Source organism: Pantherophis guttatus, chromosome 2 (genome assembly GCF_059756535.1).
Source record: "Pantherophis guttatus breed Tessera chromosome 2, ASM5975653v1, whole genome shotgun sequence".
NCBI classification, from domain to species: domain Eukaryota; kingdom Metazoa; phylum Chordata; class Lepidosauria; order Squamata; family Colubridae; genus Pantherophis; species Pantherophis guttatus.
The window spans coordinates 285,155,978-285,181,325 of record NC_142064.1 but is presented as its reverse complement, the minus strand read 5'-3'; the positions used below and the strand labels follow the sequence as shown (position 1 = coordinate 285,181,325).

At 44.4% G+C, this 25,348-nt stretch overlaps 1 protein-coding gene and 1 long non-coding RNA gene across 2 annotated transcripts in view; one reads left to right on the top strand and one right to left on the bottom strand.

Moving 5' to 3' along the window:
* LOC148116067 (uncharacterized) overlaps window positions 1–8,294 on the bottom strand; it is a 32,845-nt gene extending 24,551 nt beyond the window's left edge. Inside the window, exon 1 of the mRNA XM_087885375.1 lies at window positions 7,296–8,294. Within this exon, the coding sequence (XP_087741501.1) occupies window positions 7,296–8,294 (999 nt within the window). The remainder of the gene's footprint in view (window positions 1–7,295) is intronic.
* Window positions 8,295–22,264: 13,970 nt separating this feature from the next.
* Window positions 22,265–23,602, top strand: LOC117657465 (uncharacterized). The gene is made up of 2 exons (XR_004589119.3): window positions 22,265–22,510; window positions 23,374–23,602. It is a non-coding gene; the product is annotated as an uncharacterized LOC117657465 (long non-coding RNA).
* The last annotated feature ends 1,746 nt before the right edge of the window (window positions 23,603–25,348 follow it).

Sequence of the window (25,348 nt, the reverse complement as noted above, 5' to 3'; positions counted from 1 at the left end):
AAAACCTGGAAACTTTCAGATTCGGGTTTTCCCAGATGTGCCAATATGACATCTCTAATAAAATGGAACATTTAGAAAATTCAAGCTTCGGAGTCTTCTTTCGTTGGGGCTGTTACTTGGAACCCTGACACTTAGGTCGATGATGCTTAATTCTAATACTGCCTGTCTTCTAATTTTAAGGAAAAAATCTGTAACTGTGAACAGTGCCTAATGTTACGAATAGGATCTGTTTGTAATTTACTTTTCTATTAGATCTCCATATATTAATCACAAATTGGAAGTGATTTTAAAATTGCTCATGTGATAGTGAAATTTCATTTGCCTTAGAAATATCAACTTTGGGGTGATATTTGAGACAAAGGGTCTGGAAATAGATAATTGGCCAACTGGATCATTGGGATAGACTTTTTTTTCTTTATACTTGCCCTTCAGTATTCATGTTAGACACCGAGAATCAAGGGTGAAATGCTCCCGGTTCAGACCGGATTGCCCAATCCAGTAGCAATGTTGGCGGGTGGTTCGGAGAACCGGTAGCAAAAATTCCTGCCCCCCCCCCGCAGCCCCATGTCCAGCTAAGCCGTGCGATCAGAGACAAAGACACTTCAAAGTATAAAGGTTCTCGGCAGTGGTGAAATGTAAAATTTGTTAGTACCGGTTCTGTGGGCGTGGCTTGGTGGGGGTAATGTGACTGAGTGGGCATGGCCAACTTTTTTTTTTTTTACTTTTAAAACCATTTTTTCTACAACCTCTTCGGCCAAAAAAAAATGCTTTTAAAAGCCTATGATAATCCCAGATGAGTTGCCTGATCGTCAGAAGCTTTTTTTCTTTTAAAAGCCTCTGACGATCCCAGATGAGTTGCCTGATCGTCAGAAGCTTTTTTTCTTTTAAAAACCTCTGATGATCCCAACTGAGTTGCCTGATCGTCAGAGGCTTTTTTTTATTTTTAAAAGCATTTTTTTTCTACAACCTCTTCAGCTGAAAAAAATGCTTTTAAATGTTCTGTCCCCAGTGAAATGGAAGTTCCACCCCTTGCAACGAAGGCCTGTCTACTAGCCCTTTATTTTGTTTCGTTTTGTTCAATTTCATCATCATTTGAGACTACAGATGAAGTGTAGATTTGAAGTATGGTGATGTCCTAAAGGTGCTTTTTCCAAGAGATAGGGCACAGGGGAGGGGCGGGGTGGCGGTTGTTATTAGAGAAGGTCTTGGTCCGAGGGAGGCCACTGTTCCTCAGATGGCTGGATGTGAGTCCCTCCTTGTGAAGTGGGGTCATGGGGTGCAGATGGGATTGCTGGTTACATACTGGCTCCCTGCCACATGGCGGCGGCCCTGCCTGAGCTGCTCAGCGTTATAGCCGCGGTGGCAGTTGACACCCCCAGGCTTATGGTCATGGGGGATTTTAACCTGCACACCCAACCAGCCAGCCGAGGGTTAAATAAACTCTTCAAAACACTCAACGTCAGTGATAAGGAACTTGGCAGCAACTCCGTGGCTGCCTGCCAAGAACTTTTACTCCGATCATACAGACAAAAATACACACAGTTTGAATAGTCCAGTTTGTAATTAAATCCACAGCAAATAGGCGTTGTGTCCAAAGGTGCAAAGTGCCTCACCAGAGATTAGCTTTGTCCATCACAGAGTCCGAATGGCCACCACACTCCCTTTGATAGCCTGTGGGGTGTGGTCCAGTGACTCAGCTTAATCTCTGGCACGCCTCCTTTTCTGCTGCGCACGCTTGTCTCTCCGACGCTGGCGTGGGTCCAACCACAATGTTTCTTTTTTTTCCCCAAAAATATTTTTTATTTTTCCCAACATAACACTTAAAATACATCTCTTTCGAGAGCGAAGTCTCGATCCGGTCATGAATAGGTACAATTGCTTACATTTTAAAAAGGCTCCATTCACAATTTCCCATTATATCTTTTAAAATTAAAAATCAAAACATAGAAGAATTTTTAGTCAAAGCTCTACAGTAAAAGTTCGAAACCTATAAGAACAAGTTTTAAGATAAATTCTAACATCATCATCTAAACAAATCTATTATATCAATACAGTTTTAATTTCAAATTAACTCACTGATTTTTATTTCTATTAATCAATCTTAATCATATCACAATGTTTCTTCATCATTATCCGACGGCTCGGAAACACCTGGCTCCTGGCCAATCTCTTCTCCTTCAGGAGATACCTGAGGAATTGCCAGAGAGGAGGGTCCTGGAGAGGGAGGCCTGGCTGTCTCCTCTCCTTCATGTTCGGAGCCTTCTTCCTCCGATAAGATAGGCTCGGAGGACTGAGCCACTCTGGTCAGTGGTTGAGTGATCTTGAGATAGGGGATATAGTGATTGAGCCCTTGTCATGGTCGGATCACTCCCTCCTTTGCTTAGATCTTTGAACCGCCTCACCCCACCGCAGGGAGGCGGAACCGATGAGGTGGTTCCGCCCCAGGTGTCTGATGGATCTGGATAGGTTCCAGATGGAGCTTGGGCCATTTCCTGAGGCTCTGGCTCATGGCTCGGCTGAGGACCTGGTGGCCGCCTGGGATAGGGTGGCCTCTGGAGCTTTGGATCGGGTCGTGCCATTGCGGCCTCTGACCTGGCGCTGGTCTCGCCTGGCTTCTTGGTTCACTGAGGAGCTGAGGGAGATGAAGTGCCAGAAAAGATGCCTGGAGAGCAGTTGGAGGGCCAGCCATTCTGAATCTGACCGAACACTGGTAAGGTCTCATATTAAGACCTACCTGGTGGCGATAAAAGCGGTGAAATATAACTATTTTGCCACTCTTATTGCATCATCAGATAATCACCCAGCCACCCTGTTTAGGGTGACCTGCCCCCTGCTCCACCAGGAATCATGGGAGGACCCCTTTGAGGGTAGAGTCGAGGACTTTGTACAGTATCTGTGTGAGAAAATCACTCAGATTTGGGTACACCTGGACTCTGACTGGGTAGATTCAGGGGGGAGGACGGAGGCAGGACTTGTGAGTATTATCTGGGAAGAGTTTGATTCTGTGACACCCAAAGACGTGGACAGGATACTGGGTAGACTGAGCACAGCCACATGTTTATTGGACCCGTGTCCCTCCTGGCTGGTGCTGGTCTCTCAGGAGGTTACGCGAGGCTGGCTCCAGGGGATTATAAATGCTTCTTTGAGTGAGGGTGTCTTCCCCGCCACCTTGAAAGAGGCGGTGGTGAGGCCCCTCCTCAAGAAGCCCTCCCTGGATGCGGCAATGTTGGCAAATTATCATCCAGTCTCCAATCTTTGCTTTGTTGCGAAGGTTGTTGAGAGTGTGGTAGCGCGACAGCTCCCCCAGTACCTGGATGAATCGTCGTATCTGTATCCATTCCAGTCGGGCTTCAGGCCTGTGTACAGCATGGAAACGGCATTGGTCGCATTGGTTGATGATCTCTGGAGGGCTTGGGACAGGGGTTGTTCCTCTGACCTGGTCCTATTAGACATCTCAGCAGCTTTTGATACCATCGACCATGGTATAATGCTGCACCGGTTAGAGGAGTTAGGGGTGAGGGTTCTCTTCCTTTCTCTCTGACTGGTCGCAGTCTGTGTTGACAGGGGAGCAGAGGTCTACCCCGAGGCCCCTTGTATGTGGGGTGCCACAAGGGTCGTGTCAGCACGTCAAGATGCATTTATCCTAGTGCTGACATAAGAAGGAGAACGCAAGTATCTGCAACGGGACGGTTGCCTTTCACCTACTTATTTTAGCTGGAGACAATGTCCCCTAGGAGATGAATGGGAGGGGGGAAATTCTTTGAATTGGAGCAGTAGATTAGAGGTGAATGATTGGGAAGATGGCCAATGAATGCAGTGGAGTGGGGGAAGGAAGAGGAGGGATTTGGGGTCAGCACGTCAGTGCTGGCTGCATGGAGTCAGTGTAAAAGTTGCCATGCTAAATAAAATGGAAGTTTGTTTCAAAAAAGACTTTGTTTGAGACACAATTTATTTGAAGATGGCCTGAAAACCTGACAGGTCGGTCCTCTCGCCCCTTCTGTTCAACATTTATGTGAAGCCGCTGGGTGAGATCATTGGTGGTTTTGTGGTGAAGTACCACCAGTATACTGATGACACTTAGCTGCACATCTCCACCCCAGACCACCCAATGATGCCCTTGAAGTGATGTCCCAGTGTCTGGAGGCTGTGCAGATCTGGATGGAGAGAAACAGACTCAGGCTCAACCCATCCAAGACCGAGTGGCTGTGGTTTCCGACATCCTGATATAGTCAATTGGTGCCATCACTGACTATTGGAGGCGAGTTATTGGCCCCCACGGAGAGGGCTCGCAACTTGGGAGTCCTCCTGGACTCACAGCTGTTTTTGGAAGAGCACTTGATGGCTGTGGCCAGGGGGACTTTCTATCTGGTTCGCCTGATTTGCCAGTTGCATCCCTTTCTGGATTGGGACTCATTAAGTACGGTCACTCATGCTCTCATTACTTCCTGCCTGGACTACTGCAATGCTCTCTACATGGGGCTCCCCTTGAGAAGCACCCGGAGGCTCCAGCTGGTCCAGAATGCAGCCGCGCAGGTGGTTATGGGAGTGACGTGGCACTCCCATGTGACCCCCCTACTACGCGACCTGCACTGGCTCCCGGTGGTCTTCCGGGTGCACTTCAAGGTTTTGGTCACCACCTTTAGAGCACTCCATGGCATCGGACTGGGGTATCTACAAGACCGCCTTCTGCCACCAATAACCTCTCACTGACCAGTACGTTCCCATAGAGAAGGGCTTCTCAGGGTGCCGTCGGCCAAACAGTATTGACTGGTGGCCCCCAGGGGAGAGCCTTCTCTGTGGGGGACCTACCATCTGGAATGAGCTCCCCCCGGAGATACGGAGGATCCTGGATCTGCGCACTTTTCGTCATGCTCTCAAAACATTTTTGTTCCAGCAGGCTGGCCTGGCCTAATGTTCCGTTTTAAATAATTGGACTGTTACTTTTTCTTTGAAGACATTTCACTACTCATGCAAGAAGCTTCTTCAGCTCTGACTGAATGGTGGGGAATGTAAGGATTTATACTCCTTGCAGACATCTGGTCATTTGCATCCTTTTAGAGCAGGAGTGTCAAACTCATGTCGTCACAGTGGCAACACATAAAATATTGTGACTTTTTTCCCCTTCGCTAAACCAGGTGGGAGCAGGGCCAGCATGTAACACATCAGGTTCATGGGCCGCGAGTTTGACAACCCTGTTTTCGAGAGTCATTGAGGCCACTTTGATCTCTGCCCTCAGGATCACCTAAATAGAGCAAATTTATTTATTTATTTATTTATTTATTTATTTATTTATTTATTTATTTATTTATAAAATTTGTATACCACCCTTCTCCCACAGGACTCAAGGCGGTGGACAGCCAAGATTAAAATACATACACTATAAAAGTTAAGATAGTTTAAAATATAATTAAATCATTTGGCCTCCCAATTTAAAACCCCTCATCTATAAAATTTAAAACTAACCCATTAAAATTCTTTTAGGCCAGCCTGGCTTACTGAAATAAAAAAGTCTTCAGGGCCTTGCGGAAAGTACAGAGATCCGGGATCAGTCATATTCCTGGGGGTAGCTCATTCCAGAGGGTGGGTGCCCCCACAGAGAAGGCTCTCCCCCTGGGGCCGCCAGCTGACATTACCTGACCAACGGCACCCTGAGGAGGCCCTCTCTGTGAGAGCATATTGGCCAGTGGGAGGTTATCAGTGGCAGAAGGCGGTCTCGTAAATAACCCGGTCCTAAACCATGGAGCGCTTTAAAGGTGAGAACCAATACCTTGAAGTGTACCTGGAAGACCACCGGAAGCCAGTGCAGCTCACACAGGAGAGGTATTACATGGGAGCACCATGTCGCTCCCATAATCACCCACGCGGCCGCATTCTGGACCAGTTGGAGCCTCTGGGTGCTCCTCAAGGGGAGCCCCATGTAGAGCATTACAGTAGTCCATCGAGAAGTGACGAGAGCATGACTGTGACTGTGCATAAGGAGTCTCAATCCAGAAAGGGGCGCAACTGGCGTATCATGCGAACCTGATAAAAATAAACCCTGGCCACGGCCGTCATATGCTCTTCTAAAGACAGCCGTGTGTCCAGGAGGACACCCAGATTGCAAGCCCTCTCTGTGAGGGGCAAGGATTCACCCCCAATAGTCAGCGATGGCACCAGCTGACTATACCAGGACACCAGAAGCCACAGACACTTGGTCTTGGAAGGGTTGAGTTTCAGCCTATTTCTCCCCATCCAGACCCGCATGGCCTCCAGGCAGTGGGACATCACATCAAGGGCATCATTGGGGTTGTCTGTGGTGGAGATGTACAGCTGAGTGTCATCAGCGTACTGATGGACTCTCACCCCAAAACCACGGATGATCTCACCCAGTGGTTTCACATAAATGTTGAACAGAAGGGGCGAGAGGACCGACCCCTGTGGCACCCCCCAAGCAAGGCGCCTCGAGGTCAACCTCTGCCCCCCTGCCAATACAAACTGCAAATGGTCGGAGAGGAAGGAGAAGAACCACCATAGCACGGTGCCTCCTATTCCTAACCCCCTCAACCACTGCAGCATGATACCATGGTCAATGGTATCAAAAGCCACTGAGAGATCTAATAGGACCAGGACAGAGGAGCAACCCCTGTCCTGAGCCCTCCAGAGATCATCAACCAATTTGACCAATGCCGTTTCCATGCTGTACCCCTGTCTGAAACCCGACTGGTATGGGTCCAGATAGACAGCTTCCTCCAGGTACCGGGGTAGCTGTCGTGTCACCACACTCTCAACAACCTTCGCAACAAAACAAAGGTTGTAGACTGGACGGTAGTTTGCTAATACAGCCGGGTCCAGGGAAGGCTTCTTGAGGAGGGGCCTCACCACCACCTCTTTCAAGGCTGCAGGAAAGGCACTCTCACTCAAAGAAGCATTTATAACCCCCTGGAGCCAGCCTTGTGTAACCTCCTGGGGGGCCAGTACCAACCAGGAAGGACACGGGTCCAATAAACATGTGGTAGCACTAAGCCTAACCAGAATCCTGTCCATGTCCTCAGGAACCACAGGGTCAAACTCTTCCCAGATAACATTCTCAAGACCAATCCCTGTCTCCCTCCCCAGACTCACCCAATCGGAGTCCAAGCCTTCCCGAATCTGAGTGACTTTATCATGCAGGAATTGCACAAAATCCTCAGCTCGACCCTGCAAGGGATCTTCCCGCACTCCACCCCCCCCTGCAGAAGGGAGTGGATCACCCTAAACAGAGCGGCTGGGTGGTTCTCTGCAGATGTGATAAGAGCGGAAAAATAATTAGATTTTGCCACTTTTATCGCCACTATGTAGGTCTTGATATAAGATCTCACCTGTGTTTGATCAGGTTCGGATTGACTAGTCCTCCAGACGCTCTCTAGGCATCTTTTCTGATGCTTCATCTCTCTCAGTTCCTCAGAGAACCAAGAAGCCAATTGAGATCGACATCGGGTCAGAGGCCACAAAGGCACGACACGATCCAAAACTCCGGTGGCCGTACTATCCCAGGCGGCTACCATGTCTTCAGTTGAGTCGTGTGCCAGGGTCTCAGGAAACGGCCCAAGCTCCATCAGGAACCTTTCAGGGTCCATCAGGTGCCTGGGACAGAACCATCTGATTGGTTCCATCTCCCTGCGGCAAGGGGGAGCGGCTCGAAAGTCCAAATGAAGGAGGGAATGATCTGTCCATGACAAGGGTTTGATGTCTAAGTGCCCTCTACCTAGATCATTCAACCACTGACCAGAGATGAAAATCAAGTCCAGATTGTGTCCCCCTATGTGAGTGGGGCCTTGAACTAACTGGGTCAGGTCCATGGCCGTCATGGCAGCCATGAACTCCCGAGCCATCTCTGATGCCTCACCGGCGGATGGCAGGTTGAAATCCCCCATGACAATAAGTCTGGGGGTGTCCACTGCCACCCCGGCAATCACATCAAGTAGCTCAGGCAGGGTCGCCGCTACATGGCAAGGAGACAGGTATGCAGTCAGCAAACCCATCTGCACCCCACGACCCCACTTCACAAAAAGAGACTCACATCCAGCTATCTGAGGAACAGTGTCCTCCCTCAGACAAAGACTTTCTCTTATAATTGCCACTACTCCCCCACCCCTCCCCTGAGCCCTCAGCTGATGAAATGCACGGAAACCTGGAGGGCACATTTCAATGAGGGGAACCCCCCCCTCCTGGCCCAACCAGGTCTCCGTGATTCCTGCCAGGTCCGCACCTCCCTCCATAATAAGATCACAAATGAGGGGGGCTTTATTAACTACCGACCTGGCATTACATAACATCAGCCGAGGACCCAGGGCCTGAGACTCTGTGCAACCCAGGACACGAGCTGCGCTTTGGGGGCCGGAGTGCACAATCGCTCGTAGACAGCGCATGCGCACCCCCGGAACATGATATGGCCCCCTGCACCTGCCATACCTGCCCCTCCCACTTATTATTTCAATTGAATTGCCCTTCCTTTAACCCCCCAGCTCCCCAGTCAAACTACTCTCCTCAAACCCTCTGCTGCGCCCATCCAACCCACCATCCCGTACAGTAGCTATATGAACCCCCCAGGTCCCTCTCTACAACCCCCTCCCCCCTCCCGGGTCCCCTTAAAATTTTTGTTAAAAATTTTGTTAAAAAACTCTTCAATTTATGTCCTCTAAAACCCTTAAAACCCTTGTGCCCCCTCTCGGGGTCCCAGGACCTATCATTAAGGTAAGTCTTTGCAAGGCCCACTGGCCACACTCAAGAATGGGGGGAATTTCTCAGGGCGACCACGTCCACGATTGTATAAGTTCGTAGAGTCATCCTCAAACGCAGAGATGGGAATGTCCATGGTAGCGTGGCCTATCAAGATCACAGGTCAGTAGTTCAAGGTCTAAAGTCCAAAGTCTGCCCTAGCAATAGGAATAGGAGCCTGCATTCCCAGAAGCCCTCTCACAGCAGTAGGAAAATGACAGGCGATGGTAATCCTCACCGCTCTCTCACCGCAGCAAGGTTCCTAGGCCAGGTAGGAATCATCCGGGTAGGATCCATACGTCGTTGATGCTCTCCCAACGCAACATGACTTGGTCATACAATAAGTCCACAGCCGCCCTCATGGCAGCGGGCAAGCACACCCAAAGAACTGACCATTATAGGGCTGGAGAAAAGAAGGTCAAGGGCTCTTGATGCCATAACCAGTCCAGGCGGTTGTAGCAGAGACAATCCGGGGGGTCAAAGCAGCAGAAATGGAACATCCAGGCAAAGCCTTCAACCGCCTGTGACCCCCAGCCCAGCCCAACCAGCTTGGATGGTATAAGCAGGCCCCCTGAATACCTTCCCTCCACAGGTGGACCAGCAAATTCCGGTTCGCGGCTCCACAGGCCCCAAGATGCTACGGTCCACAGTGAAGGGGGGAGACTCCCCTAGGTTCAGGCAAACAGAGCCTGAGCTCGGTGCACAGCTCCCCTCGTCTCTCTTGGCTCGGCCTCTCCTCCACTAAGCCGCACCTGGGACGGGGTCGCTCCGCCATTGACTATCCTCCACACACGCCACCGGCAATCTCCTCCCATTCGGCGGGTGCCAGCTGACTCCAGGGAGGCCGTCACCGAGTGATTCCCCAGCCATACAGCTGGACGACATTGAATTGGGGTCCATGGGGGTCTCTACCTCGCCGCCCCCCACCGCCGCAGTGCCACACCGCCATCCAGCTGACTCGCGGCGAAGACTGCGGTGAAAAAAAACCACTGTCCGAGTCGCCTCATGGGGCAGCAACTCCGGGATGCTTGGCGTTTCCTGGGAACCTCCAAAGGTAAAACTTGGACCTGCCAAGCCTCAAATGCTCCCCTTACCAGTCCATATCAGGGGACATAACCAAAGCCCCCCTAAAGCCTCTGCATTCCATCAGGATGCCCCATCCCCATCCCCAGTGGAGCTCAAAAAACCATGGCGGCCATTTTAGGCACCTCCTCCTAGTGTTAAAAAATATTTAACACTAACAATCAATGTAGATGTTAGCCACCGCCTCTGGCTGGGCGGTGGCAGGGAAGGTGCGTGCCCTGCCTGCTCTGCTCTCACCAACCAGAGGTGGGGTCTCTGCTGCCACCTCCCAGCCAGAGTGCCACATTTGTTTGCTTGCTGGCTGCCTCCAAGGAGGGAGCTGCCTTGCACTGAAGAAGCTTCTTGGATGAGAAGCGAAACATCTTAAAGAAAAATCAGAACATCCAAGTGCCTTTAAAATAAAAGCACCATTGGCACAACCAGGACCTGGATGAATGAGAACTTCCATGTAACGTCTGCACACAGGGCCCCAAAAGTACTTCAGGATCCCCAGAGAAGAAATGGCTTCTTATTATAATGATCACCATTCTGATCTTTGAGACATCTTCTGCTCCAGTGACTTCCTTTGATGTAAACATCAGATTGAAGCAATGTGCAAAGGATCTTGCATCACCAAAGGCTATATGAACTCTGTGTGGCACACATTTTGAGACAGGCAGGGGCTGTGCTCTTGAATGTATCTTTCTCTCCTTTCCATGTGAAGCTGAGTTTCTCTACGTCTCAATTAGGAAACTCACTGGCTTTTCCATCTTGCAAGAGTGCTTTGGATTCTTCTAAACCTTGTATTTGTTTAGAAACGGATTGATTCAGTGTCCTATGGATTATGGAGCTTCTGCTCCTGCTTCTAATGCTGTTGATGTCTCTGCCAATCTCTGGGAGACATAAAACGAAGTGCCTGCTGCATTTGGAGCACCAGGATGGAGAAAGGCCATGGAGCTATTACAGACCAGGAGACCATCTCATTAATGTAGTCCTCTCTGCCACAAAAATATTGCGTGTAATGTTGCCTTTCAACATGGTTCCTTACAATCAGATACAATTGTAAGTCTTTCAGTGTGATGGAATTGCATCCCCTCCAACTGCACTTGTAACACTCTTCTTCTTTTCTTCTAATTTATGTACTTCTAAATTGCATGACCTGTCAAATTTCTTGAATTGTTTTCATTTCCACGACTTCCCTCTTTTGTCTCATTTTGAGAAAGAGACTCAAATCCAAAGATGGATTTGGGAAAAAAACATGAAAGAAGTCAGATTACATCCAATCCTCAGTTTATCAGTTGAATGCTAACATTTGTCTAAAGTAGTGGTTGAAAGGGTTATAGTTGCCTCTATCCAGACTTCTCAATATTTTTACAACAGCTCGTTTATATTCAATACCTGATCATTGTAGCAAATAAAGGAAGACTTATTTCTAGAATTGCTATTCTGGGTCAAATATGAAACAGTCTCCTTCTTTTATGATGGTTCTACTTTAATGATTGAATGATTTGGAATCCTGGTTCCTGGGAAGATGAAAAATAGTACTGCTATATATAATGGGGCATATATTATTCTTAACTTTCGTCTCATCTTCTTGAAATGAAATGGGGATGGGTGAATATCCTTTGTCTCTGGTATTGGATCATTTTTTGTTTTAACACTCTGAGGTCTTTTGGAGACAGAGGATTAAATTGAATAAGTGTTTTGTTATTGCTGTTAATGATGATGATAATAAGATGAACACATTTTTGCAATAGTTTACCTTCAGACAAGCTAAGAATACTACGTTACATTTTTGCTATTCAAGTCATCAACAAGGATCACCGACTCCTGCACAATTTCACACTTGGCTACAACATTCATGACAACTATTTGAACACATTTGGAACTTCAGATGCTTTGCTGGACATGCTCTCTACTGGAGAAGCCAATGTTCCCAATTACAGCTGTGGAAGGAAGGACAACCTTTTGACTCTTATTGATGGAGCTGCCAGTGACATCTCCATTCAGATGTCAACATTAGTAGGCACCTACAAAGTACCTCAGGTTTGTGTTTCTTTATAGGTAAAGTGAACAGGGTGGTGGCAGCTGAGTAATGGATTCAACTATATCTTCCCTGTAGAATTCAAGAACTGCTTTTCCCTATGAGCATTTAATCCCTAGCCATGGCTAGGGATTGCATTCTACAGTGTGAAGGGAGCAAGGATAAAAGCATTCATATCAAATCTTCACTGCTTTGAGGGGCTTCTGTTGCACACAGGTGAAGATGAAGAGAGATTTGTGTCTAATCAAAAGGTCTCCGGCATCAAAGGAAGGCACATACTGTCGGAGCGTAAATAAGCTTCGATACTCCCCCCTGGGGTAATTGCACTTGATTAGAGATGGATGGATCTTGTTTTTCCATGCTGTGTACTTTAAAGAAAGAAACCCCGAAATATATTCTAAGAAACATTTTATTATAAAGAAATAAAACAAACTTACTAACTACATTGATACCGGCAGTTTTACAACATAGATGGACAAAGGAAAAAGAAAGCAGGAAGTTTCTTCCTTAAACCTGGACATGCGCAGTAGCTCAGAAATCACAAGACAGTCTTATCTCTGTTGCTACAGAGACGTGATAAAGTTCTTGGCCAGACTACCGTAAGTCTTAGGATGGAAGCTCAGCTGACAAATACATAATGCAGTGACAACCCCTTCTTTGTCAGTTGAGCATACATCAGGTATAGCCATCAGGTAAGGCACATCTTCTTATGCAGATACTTGTGCTGAGCTGCTGGAAGTGGTTTGTTGAGCATATCAGCAATCTGATCATGTGTAGGTACATAGTGCAATTTTACAAAACCTTGTTTCACTAATTGTTTTATATTTTTATAACGGATGTCAATGTGTCTGGACCTAGAACCTGCGAAACGTGATTCACAAATATAAACCACAGATTCATTGTCTTCCATCACAGTGATCAGTCGGTTCAGGTGTGTCCAGATATCTGTGACCAAAGCATCAAACCACGTTAGAAAATTACATGCATCTGAAACACAAGCATATTCAGCCTCAGTAGATGAACAAGAAACAAAATTCTGTTTTCGCACATGCCAGTAAACTGGACATCCATTTAAGAACATCATATAACCTGAAGTACTTTTACGTGATTTCTTATCACTCGCCCAATCAGAATCTGCATAACAACATAATTCTGCATAATCAGTATGTGTTGGTTCTAACAATAACCTCATATTTTTAGTGTGCTTTAGGTATTTCAATAATTTCTTAACACATGTCAAATGAAACTGTCTTGCCTTACCCATGTGTCGGGACAAGAGATTAACACTAAGTGCAATGTCGGGTCTAGTCCAACTACTAATATACAACAGTGACCCAATAACTGAACGATAAAGTGAACACTGAAAACTGAACACATGAAACTGATGAATGCATGTTTACAAAAAGATCTGATAATATATATGAGATAGTTCTTGTTTATGTTGATGATATTGTTTATATTGGTCCAAATAAGCAGATGACACATACTTTGTACATCATATGAGCCAGAATAATGATATTGTGAATGGTGAACAAATCCCAGATTTATGTAAAGAATTCCAATTCCTACCTCTTTTCTTCCTAGTGTTATTCCTGCATTCTGGCATGGACCCCTTAAACTCCCTTTCTATGGTTCTCTAATCCATTAATTTGTGGTACACTTGAGGGTGACTGCATGGAGCTGAGAATATAAAAATAAAAATAAATTTACTGGCTGGATTTCCTTCCCAACATCATGTGGAGTTCACAGCAGATTTTTTTATTTTTTATTTTTTTTGCTTTTCCTAGGAGAGAAATATCTGCCACTACTTAGGATTGAACTCTCAACCTTCTGGGTGGGAAGCAAGCATCTTCACCATTAGGCCCACATTTGTTTTATGAAATCATAGTGGGCTGCTATCATTAATTAACCAGCTTATTTAGAAAATTACAAACATATTAGTGACCATATCATTTTTTTTACTCTAATATACTCAATTAAGGTTGGGGCATTGAAATGGAGGAGCTGCTACAATCAGAGCTTCCAAATTGCCAAGTTCTGAAATGCAGAAATGCCTAAATATTTTAGAGCAGTATTTACTCAAGAAATATTTGAGAAGCTGGACACAATGGTTAAATATGGAAAATTAACCAAATCCCTTACAATGAACAGACTTGTATTTGTGGAACTCCAGAGGTATAAGACATAGCACATCTATTGTTTCAATGTCAGTTCAGATTTGCATATCTCCTGTGATTCTGGTGAATTGTAGGGTGATACAGAAATATGATCATTCTTATTCTCTTTTACTTAACTTATTTTATTCTATTTTTATGTATGATATTGTTAATGTTCTTTGTTGTATATATTGTATTTTAATATGGCCTAAAGACTAATCAACAATAACCTATTCTAAAATGTTCATGAGATCCAAGTTGGATTTATTAAAAACTAATATTTTGGAATTGAACTGACTGGAAATATGATACAGCATTTTTCATTGCTTTCCCAGGTCTCTTTTGAATTTTTTTCAGAGTCTCTGCATGATAAAAGTCAATTGCCCTTTTACCACCCATTTTTCCCCAAAAATGGGATCCTCTACCCAGCAACGATTCAACTGCTTCTCCATTTCGGATGGAATTTGATTGGTCTGTTTGCTCCAGACACAGAAATAGGAGATAATTTCATGAGGACTTTGACTCCTTTGCTTTTCAGGAATGGAATCTGTGTTGTGATAGTACAAAGATTCTCAAAAACTAGACACACAGCATCTCTCATGGATGCCATCTCTAACTGGAGACAAGTCAATGTCTTTTTTCTATTCATCGAACTTGATTCATTTTTGGACATAATTCTTCCTGTCCATTTAACATTTGAAATTTTGCCCGGATACATTGAAAGGAAAGTCTGGATCATGACAATGGTTGGAGTACAAAGAATGAAAAAACACAAACTTCTCAAGTACATCCATAGTGTCTGGACTTTTTCTTTTTCAGGAAAACAAAGGCTAAAAGAAGATACCTTTGAACCCAATTTCTTTGTGGAACCACCATTTGGAGATCAGTCTTTTCTCTGTTCCTTTATAAAGCATGTCTTCTCTGTCAAAGGCCGGAGAAGATGCAGCCAGAAAGCGCCACTGGAGACACGACAGAAAAGGAACACGATCAAGATCATAAGTTACCACCATTTTTACAGTGTCATTAAGACTCTGGCCCATGCCTTGCATGCTGCATATTCGTCCAGATCCAGGAGGAGAATAAAGGGGGTTGAAGAGAGATTGGGAACCCCAAGACTGCATCCATGGCAGGTATGGGATCCCATTATATTTAGTTCCCTTATAGGTGGAATCCAGGGCAGAAATGCTACCAGTTCACTCCGGTTCGGGTGAACCGCCCTGGGTCTTTGGAGAGGGGCGGCATATAAATTGAATAAAAAAACAAATAAATAAATAAATAAATAAACCAATAGTGATAAAAACTACTGGTTCGGGTGAAGCAGTAGTTAGCTACCTGCTCGGACAAACTGGTAGTTTAAAAAAGCTACCGGTTCCTCCAAACTGATATTTCCAATGATCAGCTGTGCAATGGGGTTTAGCTTTGCTAGAAAGCAGGAAATCCTGCTTTCTAGCAAAGCTAAATCATGTGCCACAGCTGATTCCCCCCCCTTGCTGTTCTATTTAATTCCCAAGCCTCTTTTTGGTGTGTATTGTGCATGCGCGGCCAGAGAACTGGTAGCGAACTGGTTCAGATTTCACCACTGGTGGAATCCAACACAGAAGGAGGATAACCTTGACAACCTACTTGTGCCACAAAAGGATATCAAGTTTGGTCAATCTAATTGCTCAGGCCATGAAGTTACAAAGACAGGGCACCATGACTGATATTTTTTATATTAAACACTAGTAATTTTAGAAAATGATTCATGCAGGCTAAATAAATTCCTGTATGTATAGGTTTGTGATTAGCATAATAGAATTCTACATTTATAAATTTGAATGACACCTAAATGAGACCAATTAGGTGACACCTCTTCTGTGCAGGAACCCCGGTTGAAACTTTTCTGACTGATGGCTACTCAATAACTGAATTAAGACAATCAGAGAAGAGGAAATGGAACTTTGATTCCCTGGCTCAGTTCTAAAACTGCTCCTCCTTTTAGGATTTTTAGCATCCCTTTAGGATGCTCAGTCTCTTGTGACTGGACTCATTTTTCCACATCTGACACTCTGGGAAAACAGCAAACAGAGCTCAAGCTTCTTTGTAACTTCTTTCAGTTATTGGAAGAGTGCTATTTATTTATTTATTGGTTCGATTTATATGCCGCCCTTTTCCGGAGACTCAGGGTGGCTTACAATGCGTTAAGCAATAGCCTTCATACTTTTTGTATATACCTGTTTAGTAGGGCTTTCGCGCGCCCCCCACAAGCGGTGTTCTTTTTTGTACAAAGTCAGCTTATTGCCCCCACAAACCGGGTCCTCATTTTACCTATCTCGAAAGGATGGAAGGCTGAGTCAACCTTGAGCCTGATGAGATTTGAACTTGCAGTAATTGCAGGCAGCTGGTGTTATTTAACAGTGCTTTAGTCTGCTGCGCCACCAAGGCTCTTATATATATATATCCTCCCTTCTCCAACCAAGAGATTGTGTTAGTTGGAAAAGGTGTTCCCAGAATTCCTATAACTGTCAGATTCCATAGATCAACATCAAACATCTTGTTATCTTTACTCAAAGTTATAAACAGCTCCTTTCATCCCTTCCTTAGCTTCATTGCCCTTCCCTAAACCTGATCTAGTTTTCTCCCCCAAGAGTGGTGCTTCCAAGGGGACCTGGTACGAGCTGGGATCTTCTCAAACCAGAGCATTCATTTCTAGAGAGTCCCATGGTTGCATTTGCCTTCTTTCCATGAGCATCACATTGCCACCTCACATTCAAATTGCAACCAACTATTCTTTTGAGACCATTCTTGCAAATATTATCACATTTGGTGTCTCTTGTGTTTCTTCTGTTTTCTTGTTCTTTTAGTGGAGAACTTTTACTTCTTTCTCTCTCTTAGATTTCTTTCTCTTTGTTTTAGCCATTTTAATAAACCATCAAGATATTTTCTAAATTTTATATCTGATTCTGTGTTACACATTCAACTATTATGATATCATTCAATTGCCTTTCATCCAAAATATTAATGACATTATCATAATTTATATAATTATTACCAAATATTTAAAATACTACTACTACTACTAATTTATTACACTAATTTATTATAATTAAAATTATATTAATTTTCATATAATACATGAAAAAAAGTAGAAATGACATCTTAAGGAAAGATCTACATTGTAGGGGCCATCTCGTTTTTCTTGTCTGAGATATCATATTTTATCAAGTCCAAGTTTCTAAAACTCGGTTATTTATCTACTGGACTTTACTTATGCATCTTCACTTAATCCTCCAAGGAAAGATTAAAGGCAAATGAGACCCAGGCAGAAGAACATCATGGCTTCAAAATCTAAGGGACTGGTTTGGACAAAACTCAACAGCAGTTTTTTGTGCAGCTGTTGATAAAAATAGAATCGCCAACATTATCGCCAATGTCCGATGACAGATATGACAGAAGAAGATCTCTTTGTATCAGGAAATCATAAATATTTTTTCTTGAAGCTCGGTATTTTTTTTAAAAAAAAGAAGTCAAAATTGCTTTGTCTTAGGGTACACATCTTCCATCACAATAGCATGACTATCAACTGTACCTGTTTGTATTAATGACAACATAGAAGAATAGATGATAATGACTAATTGTTATCTATATGCCTAATTAATTGAGAAAAATGAAAAATTATTTGGGTACATTTTAAAGGAAGTTTTTATTATCTATTATCTATTATTATATATAAGAACTGTGGTGGCACAGTTGCTAGAATGCAGTATTGCATTCCCACCACCCATTGGAGCACAAAATGGGAGTCATCAGAACCCTACACTACCAAGCTGAAGACCTGCCTACCAGCAATGATGGAAAAGAAAAAGAACAAAAACACATCAAGGCAGCCCTCAGAACATGTAGCTATCCCAAGTGGGCCTTCATCAGATCTCAAAAAAGACCCCACAGGAGGTCCTCCATAACAGACAACGAACAGAACAATAAACGAAGCAATGTTGTCATTCCATGCATTGCAGGAATATCAGAAGAGTTCAGGAGGATCTTCAGCCAACATAACATATGTGTACACTTCAAACCCAAGAATACACTAAGGCAGAAGCTTGTTCACTCCAAGGATAGAACATCCAGACACAAAATAAACAACGTGGTATATGCAGTACAATGGAGCGAGCTACGTGCAGATCTGTACATTGGGGAAACAAAACAACCACTTCATAAACACTGGCAAGTTTGAAAAAGCATCTTTGGGACAAGCAAAGCACCTTTGGGACAACCATGATCTAAATGACTGAGAATCTCCGTAGACATTTGTACTTGCAAGATTCTCTTAATGTAGCTTTACAATGAAGTTGAATTAGCTCATCAGTTCTTGATTCCTGCCTGATCTATCTGGAGAAGATTTGCCTGGCAATTTTTTCCTTAATAAATCCATTCTTTCTCATTCTTTCCCATTTGTTCTGAAGGCATTTATGAGTCTATTTTCTCTAGAATATTCCTGGTGACTAAGAGATTTTGTAAATGATACTTTGTCAACATATATTTTGTGAAAATATGACTGACAAAGTTTGCTAAATCTCTGGTTTTCATTTCTGAAGATACTGTTGTTCTCCCAATTAAGAATATTTGCAAGTTAGCAATTGTAGAACATTTAAATATGACTTAAAGTGGGATAAGAAGCCAAGGTTTCTGCTTTTAAAATTCCTGTATGTTTCAATTCTAGTTCCATCCCTTCCTGAAGAAGAATGAGTTTTGCAATGTTTCCACATTCAAATGTTACTTGGACAAAAATGGAGGCATAGCAGCAGATCTGGACATCCAGAGCATCGTGGTTTTCCCCAAGAAAGATCCCATCACACTGCAACTGGGGAGATTTAAAAGGCAGAGACTTATTATCAACCAAGTTGTTCTTTCACAGCTAAAGATGCTCAATGAGGTGCATGAAATATTGACATCTTTTCTTTGTTTTCCAAAGCCTTAGATCCCATTTTAAGTGGGCTAACCCTAGTCACCAAGGTGGATAACCTTCCCAAAGAATTGAATGTGGGGAGGAGACACTTATAATTCTAAAAAGCCAATGTACTGCATTTCAAAGGGGAATGGTTTTGCAATGTTTTATGTAGTGTCAGATCTGCCTAGGAAAGAAGGAACCTCAACTCCATTTGGTTGAAGTGATAGGTTGTTTTACTAAGGATTAGTGGTTGCAGCAAAAGTAAGGCTAGGTCTGAAGTTCCCATGCAAAACATTACATTTCCCCCTCTTTCCCCAGCTTTCCCCCATTGACGGGTCCATCTCTGTCCAATAGCATGCTGTTTAGGTGTTTTGGGAACAGCTTGGATGTTTGGCGCCACTTGGTGCAATTTCACATTCTGTTCCAAGTTAGGTGTCCTTGAAGACTGGAACAGGCTGGTTCTCACACTTCTGGTTTCCATCAAACCTATCACCCCTCTTTCCTCTCATCTCTAATCTCTATATTCCAATTGCCCCCTCCCCCTTAACATTTTATGACAGGATGCCAGCAAAGCGCAGAGCTGAAGATACCAGATATGACATGCGGTCTAGAGGAAATCTTTCCAGAACTACCTGTCAGAGGTTTCTTTCTTCCTCACAATTTTATTCTATGTCAATCACTCTAATACAGGAGTATTAAACTCAAGGCCCAGAGGCCAGATCCGGCCTGTGGGATGCTTAGATCTGGCCTGCAGGGCTGGCCTGGAAATAGCAAAGGATCGGTCTGCTGTGCCTCCGCTAGTGAAAATGGGGCACAAGGGACTGAATGCAGTCCCACTGTGCCCCATGTTCACTGTGGACAGCCTCCTGCATCACTCTGGCAGCCAAAATGGGGCATAGGGCCTCCAGAGGCCTTCCCTGGCCCATTAGAGGCCAAAATGGAGAGGGCTCGCAACTTGGGTGTCCTCCTGGATGCACAGTTGTCTTTAGAAGAGCATATGACAGGTGTGGCCAGGGAGGGCTTTTCATCAGGTTCACCTGATTCGCCAGTTGCGTCCCTTTCTGGATCGGGACTCGTTACACACAGTCACTCAGGCACTCGTCACTTCCCGCCTGGACTCCTGCAATGCTCTCTACATGGGGCTCCCCTTGAGGAGCACCTGGAGTCTCCAACTGGTGCAGAATGCAGCCGTGCAGGGGATTATGGGAGTGAGGGGTCACTCCCATGTGACGGCTCTCCTGCATGAGCTGCATTGGCTTCCAGTGGTCTTCCAGGTGTGCTTCAAGGTGTTGGTTACCACCTTTAAAGTGCTCCATGCCATAGGACTTAGGTATTTGGGTATAGAAATAGGAACAAATATTTGCGGGACCGCCTTCTGCCGCCGATAGACTCCCACCGGCCAGTATGCTCCCATAAAGAGGGACTCCTCAGGGTGTCATCAGCCAGGCAGTGTCGGCTGGCAACTCCCAGGGGGAGGGCCTTCTCTGTAGCAGCTCCTGCCCTCTGGAACGATTTGCCCCCGGAGATACGCATGATACCAGATCTCTGGGCTTTTCGCCGTGCCCTAAAAACTTTCCTTTTCCACCAAGCAGGGCTGGTGTAACCCCCCCCTCCCCTTTTGAGATGTTAGATTTTTAATTGTCTATGGGTTTTAGTTGAGAAGTTTTAAATTTTGGGCCAAAGTTGTGTAATTCTTTTAAAAAATTTTAAATTTTGTATTGGAATGTTTTTTTTATTTTTGGCTGTGTACCACCCTGAGTCCAACAGGAGAAGGATGGTATACAAATTTAAATAATAAATAAATAAATAAATAAATAAATAAATAAATAAATAAATAAATAAAATGGAGCCCCCGTGTGCTGGGCATGGACTTCTGAGTCTCCATTCAGCCCTCTCCACAGACTGTGCCCCCTTTGCTAGCATCCCAGATTCCACTTATTCCTCCCCACCTCATTTCACATGTACTTACTTTTCAAAGAGCTCCAGAAGAGGCTGACCCACATTGTAAAGAAGCTGTAAGAATGTGAGATGTAAGGAAAACAGCTTTCTGACTAAAAGACCGGCTTCTCTGCCATGAGGGCCTGCAGGCTTAGTTTGGGCACAGTCTAGCCGGCAACGGGCCACCTACTGCTTGCTGCTGACTGGCTAGTTTGAATGAGGAGCTTAAAGGAGTGGGGTGTGGCAGCCAATCAACAAGGTCTTGCAGTTCAGCCTGATGATACAAAGAAAACAAGCTCCTCATTGATTGGCTGCCGCCGCCACTGCTGCCTCAATCCCTGAAGCTGTCCTGAAGCAGGAGGCTGCTGTAGCCTCGCCCAGGCCTTTTCTACTACCAGAGCCTGCTAGCCACATGGCCCCAAGCTGAAGTCTTTTATCACAAAGCTGGCAAAAATGTTTTCCTTAGATTTCACATTCTTACAGTTTCGTCATCATCTGAATCAGTGGTGGGTTGCCCTCGGTTCGCACCGGTTCTATAGAACCAGTAGTAAAACTGGCGGGAGGTTCCGCCCACTGACCCCGATGTCATCAAAATGCTTCTGCGCGCAGCCCCGCTGCGAACCGGTAGTAAAGGTAAGTAGAACCCACCCCTGATCTGAATAATAAATTGAGTGCAATTTATTTGAGATGACATCGAAACCTGACAGACACTTTGGCTTCTCTGCCAGTGGGTTAGCCTCTTTTGGAGCTCCAGAGGAACATAAAATATCTCAGTAGATTGGGGGGGAGGCCTTGGATGGCCTGCTTTAGCACTAGGCCCCGCATGCTCTTCCCTCCCCTATGCAATCGAGTAACAAATGCATTGGGGAAAGCAGGGAGTGATCACGTTCATTTAACATGATTCAATCAAACAAATACTTGGGTTACAAATGTAATTGGCAGGCTCTATTTACATTCGTAACTCGAGGATTACCTGTATAATGAGAGTGAGTGAGGGTCTCAGTGAAGTCCTCCATTAGTACTTGACCACCACAGGTGCCCCCCACATGAGTCCCATATCATGCCCACCCTGGCCACACCCCCTGGCCAAGCCCCATACCCCCCCCCGCCCTCTGTGGTCAAACACAATCCTGATGTGGCCCTCAATGAAATCAGGTTTGACACCCCTACTCTAACAGAATAAGAAGTTAATAAATGTAATAAATAACATTTATTCTAAAATTTAATATTAATTAAACATGGATACATAAAGAACGGAGGAATGCATGTTAATGTGGCCATAAGAGGAACCCACTGGTTGTCACTTAATGGTTAAATATTTTCTCAATTCCATCCTACCATATTTTATTAAGAAGAAAAGTCCTATGTTGTAATGTAATACATCAGTAGTTTAAACTTTTAGAGAGTCATGTTTACCTAAAGTGAAACCCAGAGACTATTTTGTTAATGTTTATGTCAACTACCATTTTCCATTAATGATTTGTCTTGTTTTCTTTGATGATCCTTGGTTTTCTGCTTAGTCTTTTCCTCAGTCCCAATGTGTAGAAAATTGTCATCCTGGATTTGTCAAACAAGTTCGGGAAGGAGAGCCAGTTTGCTGTTATGACTGTGTTCCTTGTCCAGAGGGGACCTTCTCCACTCAGGAAGGTGAGTGACCCCAAAGGAAAGGGTGCTGGATTCTTCCAGAGTATTTTGATCAATGTGCATGTTAAAAGAGACACATCTAAACTTGACTATTTGGTTGTACTTAATTTTCAACATGACCAATTTCTGCCATAATGGTAGAAATAGAGCCCTGGTGGCACAGCAGACTAAAGCACTGTTATTAACACCAGCTGCCTGCAATTACTGCAAGTTCAAATCTCACCAGGCTCAAGGTTGACTCAGCCTTCCATCCTTTCAAAGGTAGGTAAAATGTGGGGCAAGAAGCTGACTTTGTATAAATATATACAAAAGTATGAAGGCTATTGCTTAATGCATTGTAAGCCGCCCTTAGTCTCCAGAGAAGAGCGCCATATAAATCAAATTAAAAAAAAAAAGAGATAACAAAAATATCTTGAACGATGAGCAAGCAAGATAATAGAAGGACATTGTGGATTGGGCAAGCTTACTTCTATCAAAGGGAATCTCTTTTCTACTTCTCAGTTTTGTTTTGTTTTAATTTGATTTATATGCCGCCCTTCTCTGGAGACTCAGGGCAGCTTACAATGTGTTAAGCAATAGCCTTCATACTTTTGTATATTTATACAAAGTCAGCTTATTGCCCCCCACAAACTGGGTCCTCATTTAATCTACCTTAGAAAGGATGGAAGGCTGAATCAACCTTGAGCCTGGTAAGATTCGAACCTGCAGTAATTGCAAGCAGCTGATGTTAATAACAGGTTGCTTTAGACCACTGTACTACCAAGACTCACTTTTGAAGTGTCCTCTGATTTTGCCTTTCTTAGGAACACCTGAATTCTTTGAAACTTGAGGAATGATAAAAATATAATTACTTTTTGTTTTCTCAGATACTGAAAAATGCACCAAGTGCCCAGAAGATCAGTATCCAACTGAGAACAGAGTCCAATGTATCCCCAAAAGAATAATCTTCCTATCCTATGAAGAACATCTGGGAATTATCCTCGTCGCCTTTGCCCTATTCCTGTTCCTAACCACAGGCTTTGTTTTAATCCTATTCATTAAATATCGAGACACTCCCATTGTCAAAGCCAACAATCGGGATCTCTCCTACATCTTCCTGGTCTCCCTCCTGCTTTGCTTCTTGTCTCCTTTTCTCTTCATTGGTCAACCAAGAAAAGCCACCTGCCTTCTCCGACAAACCGTTTTCAGCATCATCTTCTCAGTTGGTATTTCTTCTCTCTTGGCCAAAACCATCACAGTGGTGATGGCTTTCCTGGCCACAAAACCAGGAAACCGAGTGAAAAGATGGCTGGGGAAGAGCTTGGCCAACTCCATCATACTTTCATGTTCTGCTATCCAAATTATCATCTGTTCCATCTGGCTGGGAGTTTCTCCCCCATTTGCTGACTCTGACCTCCACTCCCAGCATGGAGTAATCATCCTGCAATGCAACGAAGGATCCGTTGTCATGTTCTATATCACCCTCAGCTACATGGGCTTCCTGGCTGCCATCTGCTTCACAGTGGCTTTCCTGGCCAGGAATCTCCCTGGGGCCTTCAATGAAGCCAAGCTGATCACCTTCAGCATGCTGGTCTTCTGCAGTGTCTGGGTCTCCTTTGTGCCCACCTATCTGAGCACCAAAGGGAAATACATGGTGGCTGTGCAGGTCTTCTCCATCTTAGGTTCCAGTGCTGGTCTGCTGGTCTGCATCTTCATCCCCAAATGCTTCATTATTATTCTAAGGCCAGGCATGAATACCAAGGAGCAACTTACAAACAAAAGAAATGTAAAAATGTAAGGAATTTCATTATTCAACATGCTCCAGTAGGCCAATCCTAGATATTAATTCAAGCTGTTCTCCATACATAAGTGAGCTAACTATTAATGATTAAAGGGCTGGAAGGTATTGTCCCTCATCCTTGAATAATAGAATCACAAGACAGCCACTGAACTCTTCTGAGAAGGAAAGGCATCATATATTTCCTTTGTCCTTACTCTATGTGAGGCCTAAAATACCACTCCCAGATATTTGAAACATAACACTTGTACAATGGGAATTTTATGGGTATGCCAGAGATCATTTTTGGGGCTCCAAAAATGCTATTATTTTAGTGTATCTACAATTAAGGTTCTTTGCAGTGTTAGACACAAAGTCACAGCATCATAGAAGTTAAAGAAGAGAGATGGTAACATACTGCCCCATTAGATTTTTAGAAAAGAATTTCTATAGAATGGGATGAATGAACAAGGACATACATTCAATTTTGCAGCTACTAAGATTGTTGAATGAGCAGGCAAAAACACAGCCAAGGAAGTGATTGAAGCCTGGGATATGAGCCCTTGTCAGTCAACAGGAGTGCTGATTTACCACAAGCTTATCAAGTACTTAGGAGATGAGGGCTTGGTGACACAAGAAAACAACAGCCAACAACTTAATAGCTAGCCATCAACACCCCAATCAACCGCTAAAAAGCCACATACAACATATACCATATGTCAGCCTCCGCCTTTACTGCGTTGGCTGCCATAGTAATGGGAGGGGGAAAAGCTAGGTAGCATGGGGGGGAAGCGTGCTGGAGGAATCGAAAGCGATAGTTAAACCACCGGACCGGATCTTTGAAGCTGCCGTCGGGTCAACGATCATGGCATTCCTGATTGATGCTGCTGCCAGATGTGTGCTTCCACCTGGGAGACCTTTGGATTGGATGATTTACAGTGGACAGTGGGAGGGGAGGCTTTCTATATGCAATTTTCGCACTTATTGCCTTAGATTCTGCTTTCCTTTGGTTGCGTTCACTTCATTTTCTAGTAAAAGTACCTTTCTCTATAAACAATGGAGTTTGGGTCATTCTTTCCTGGACA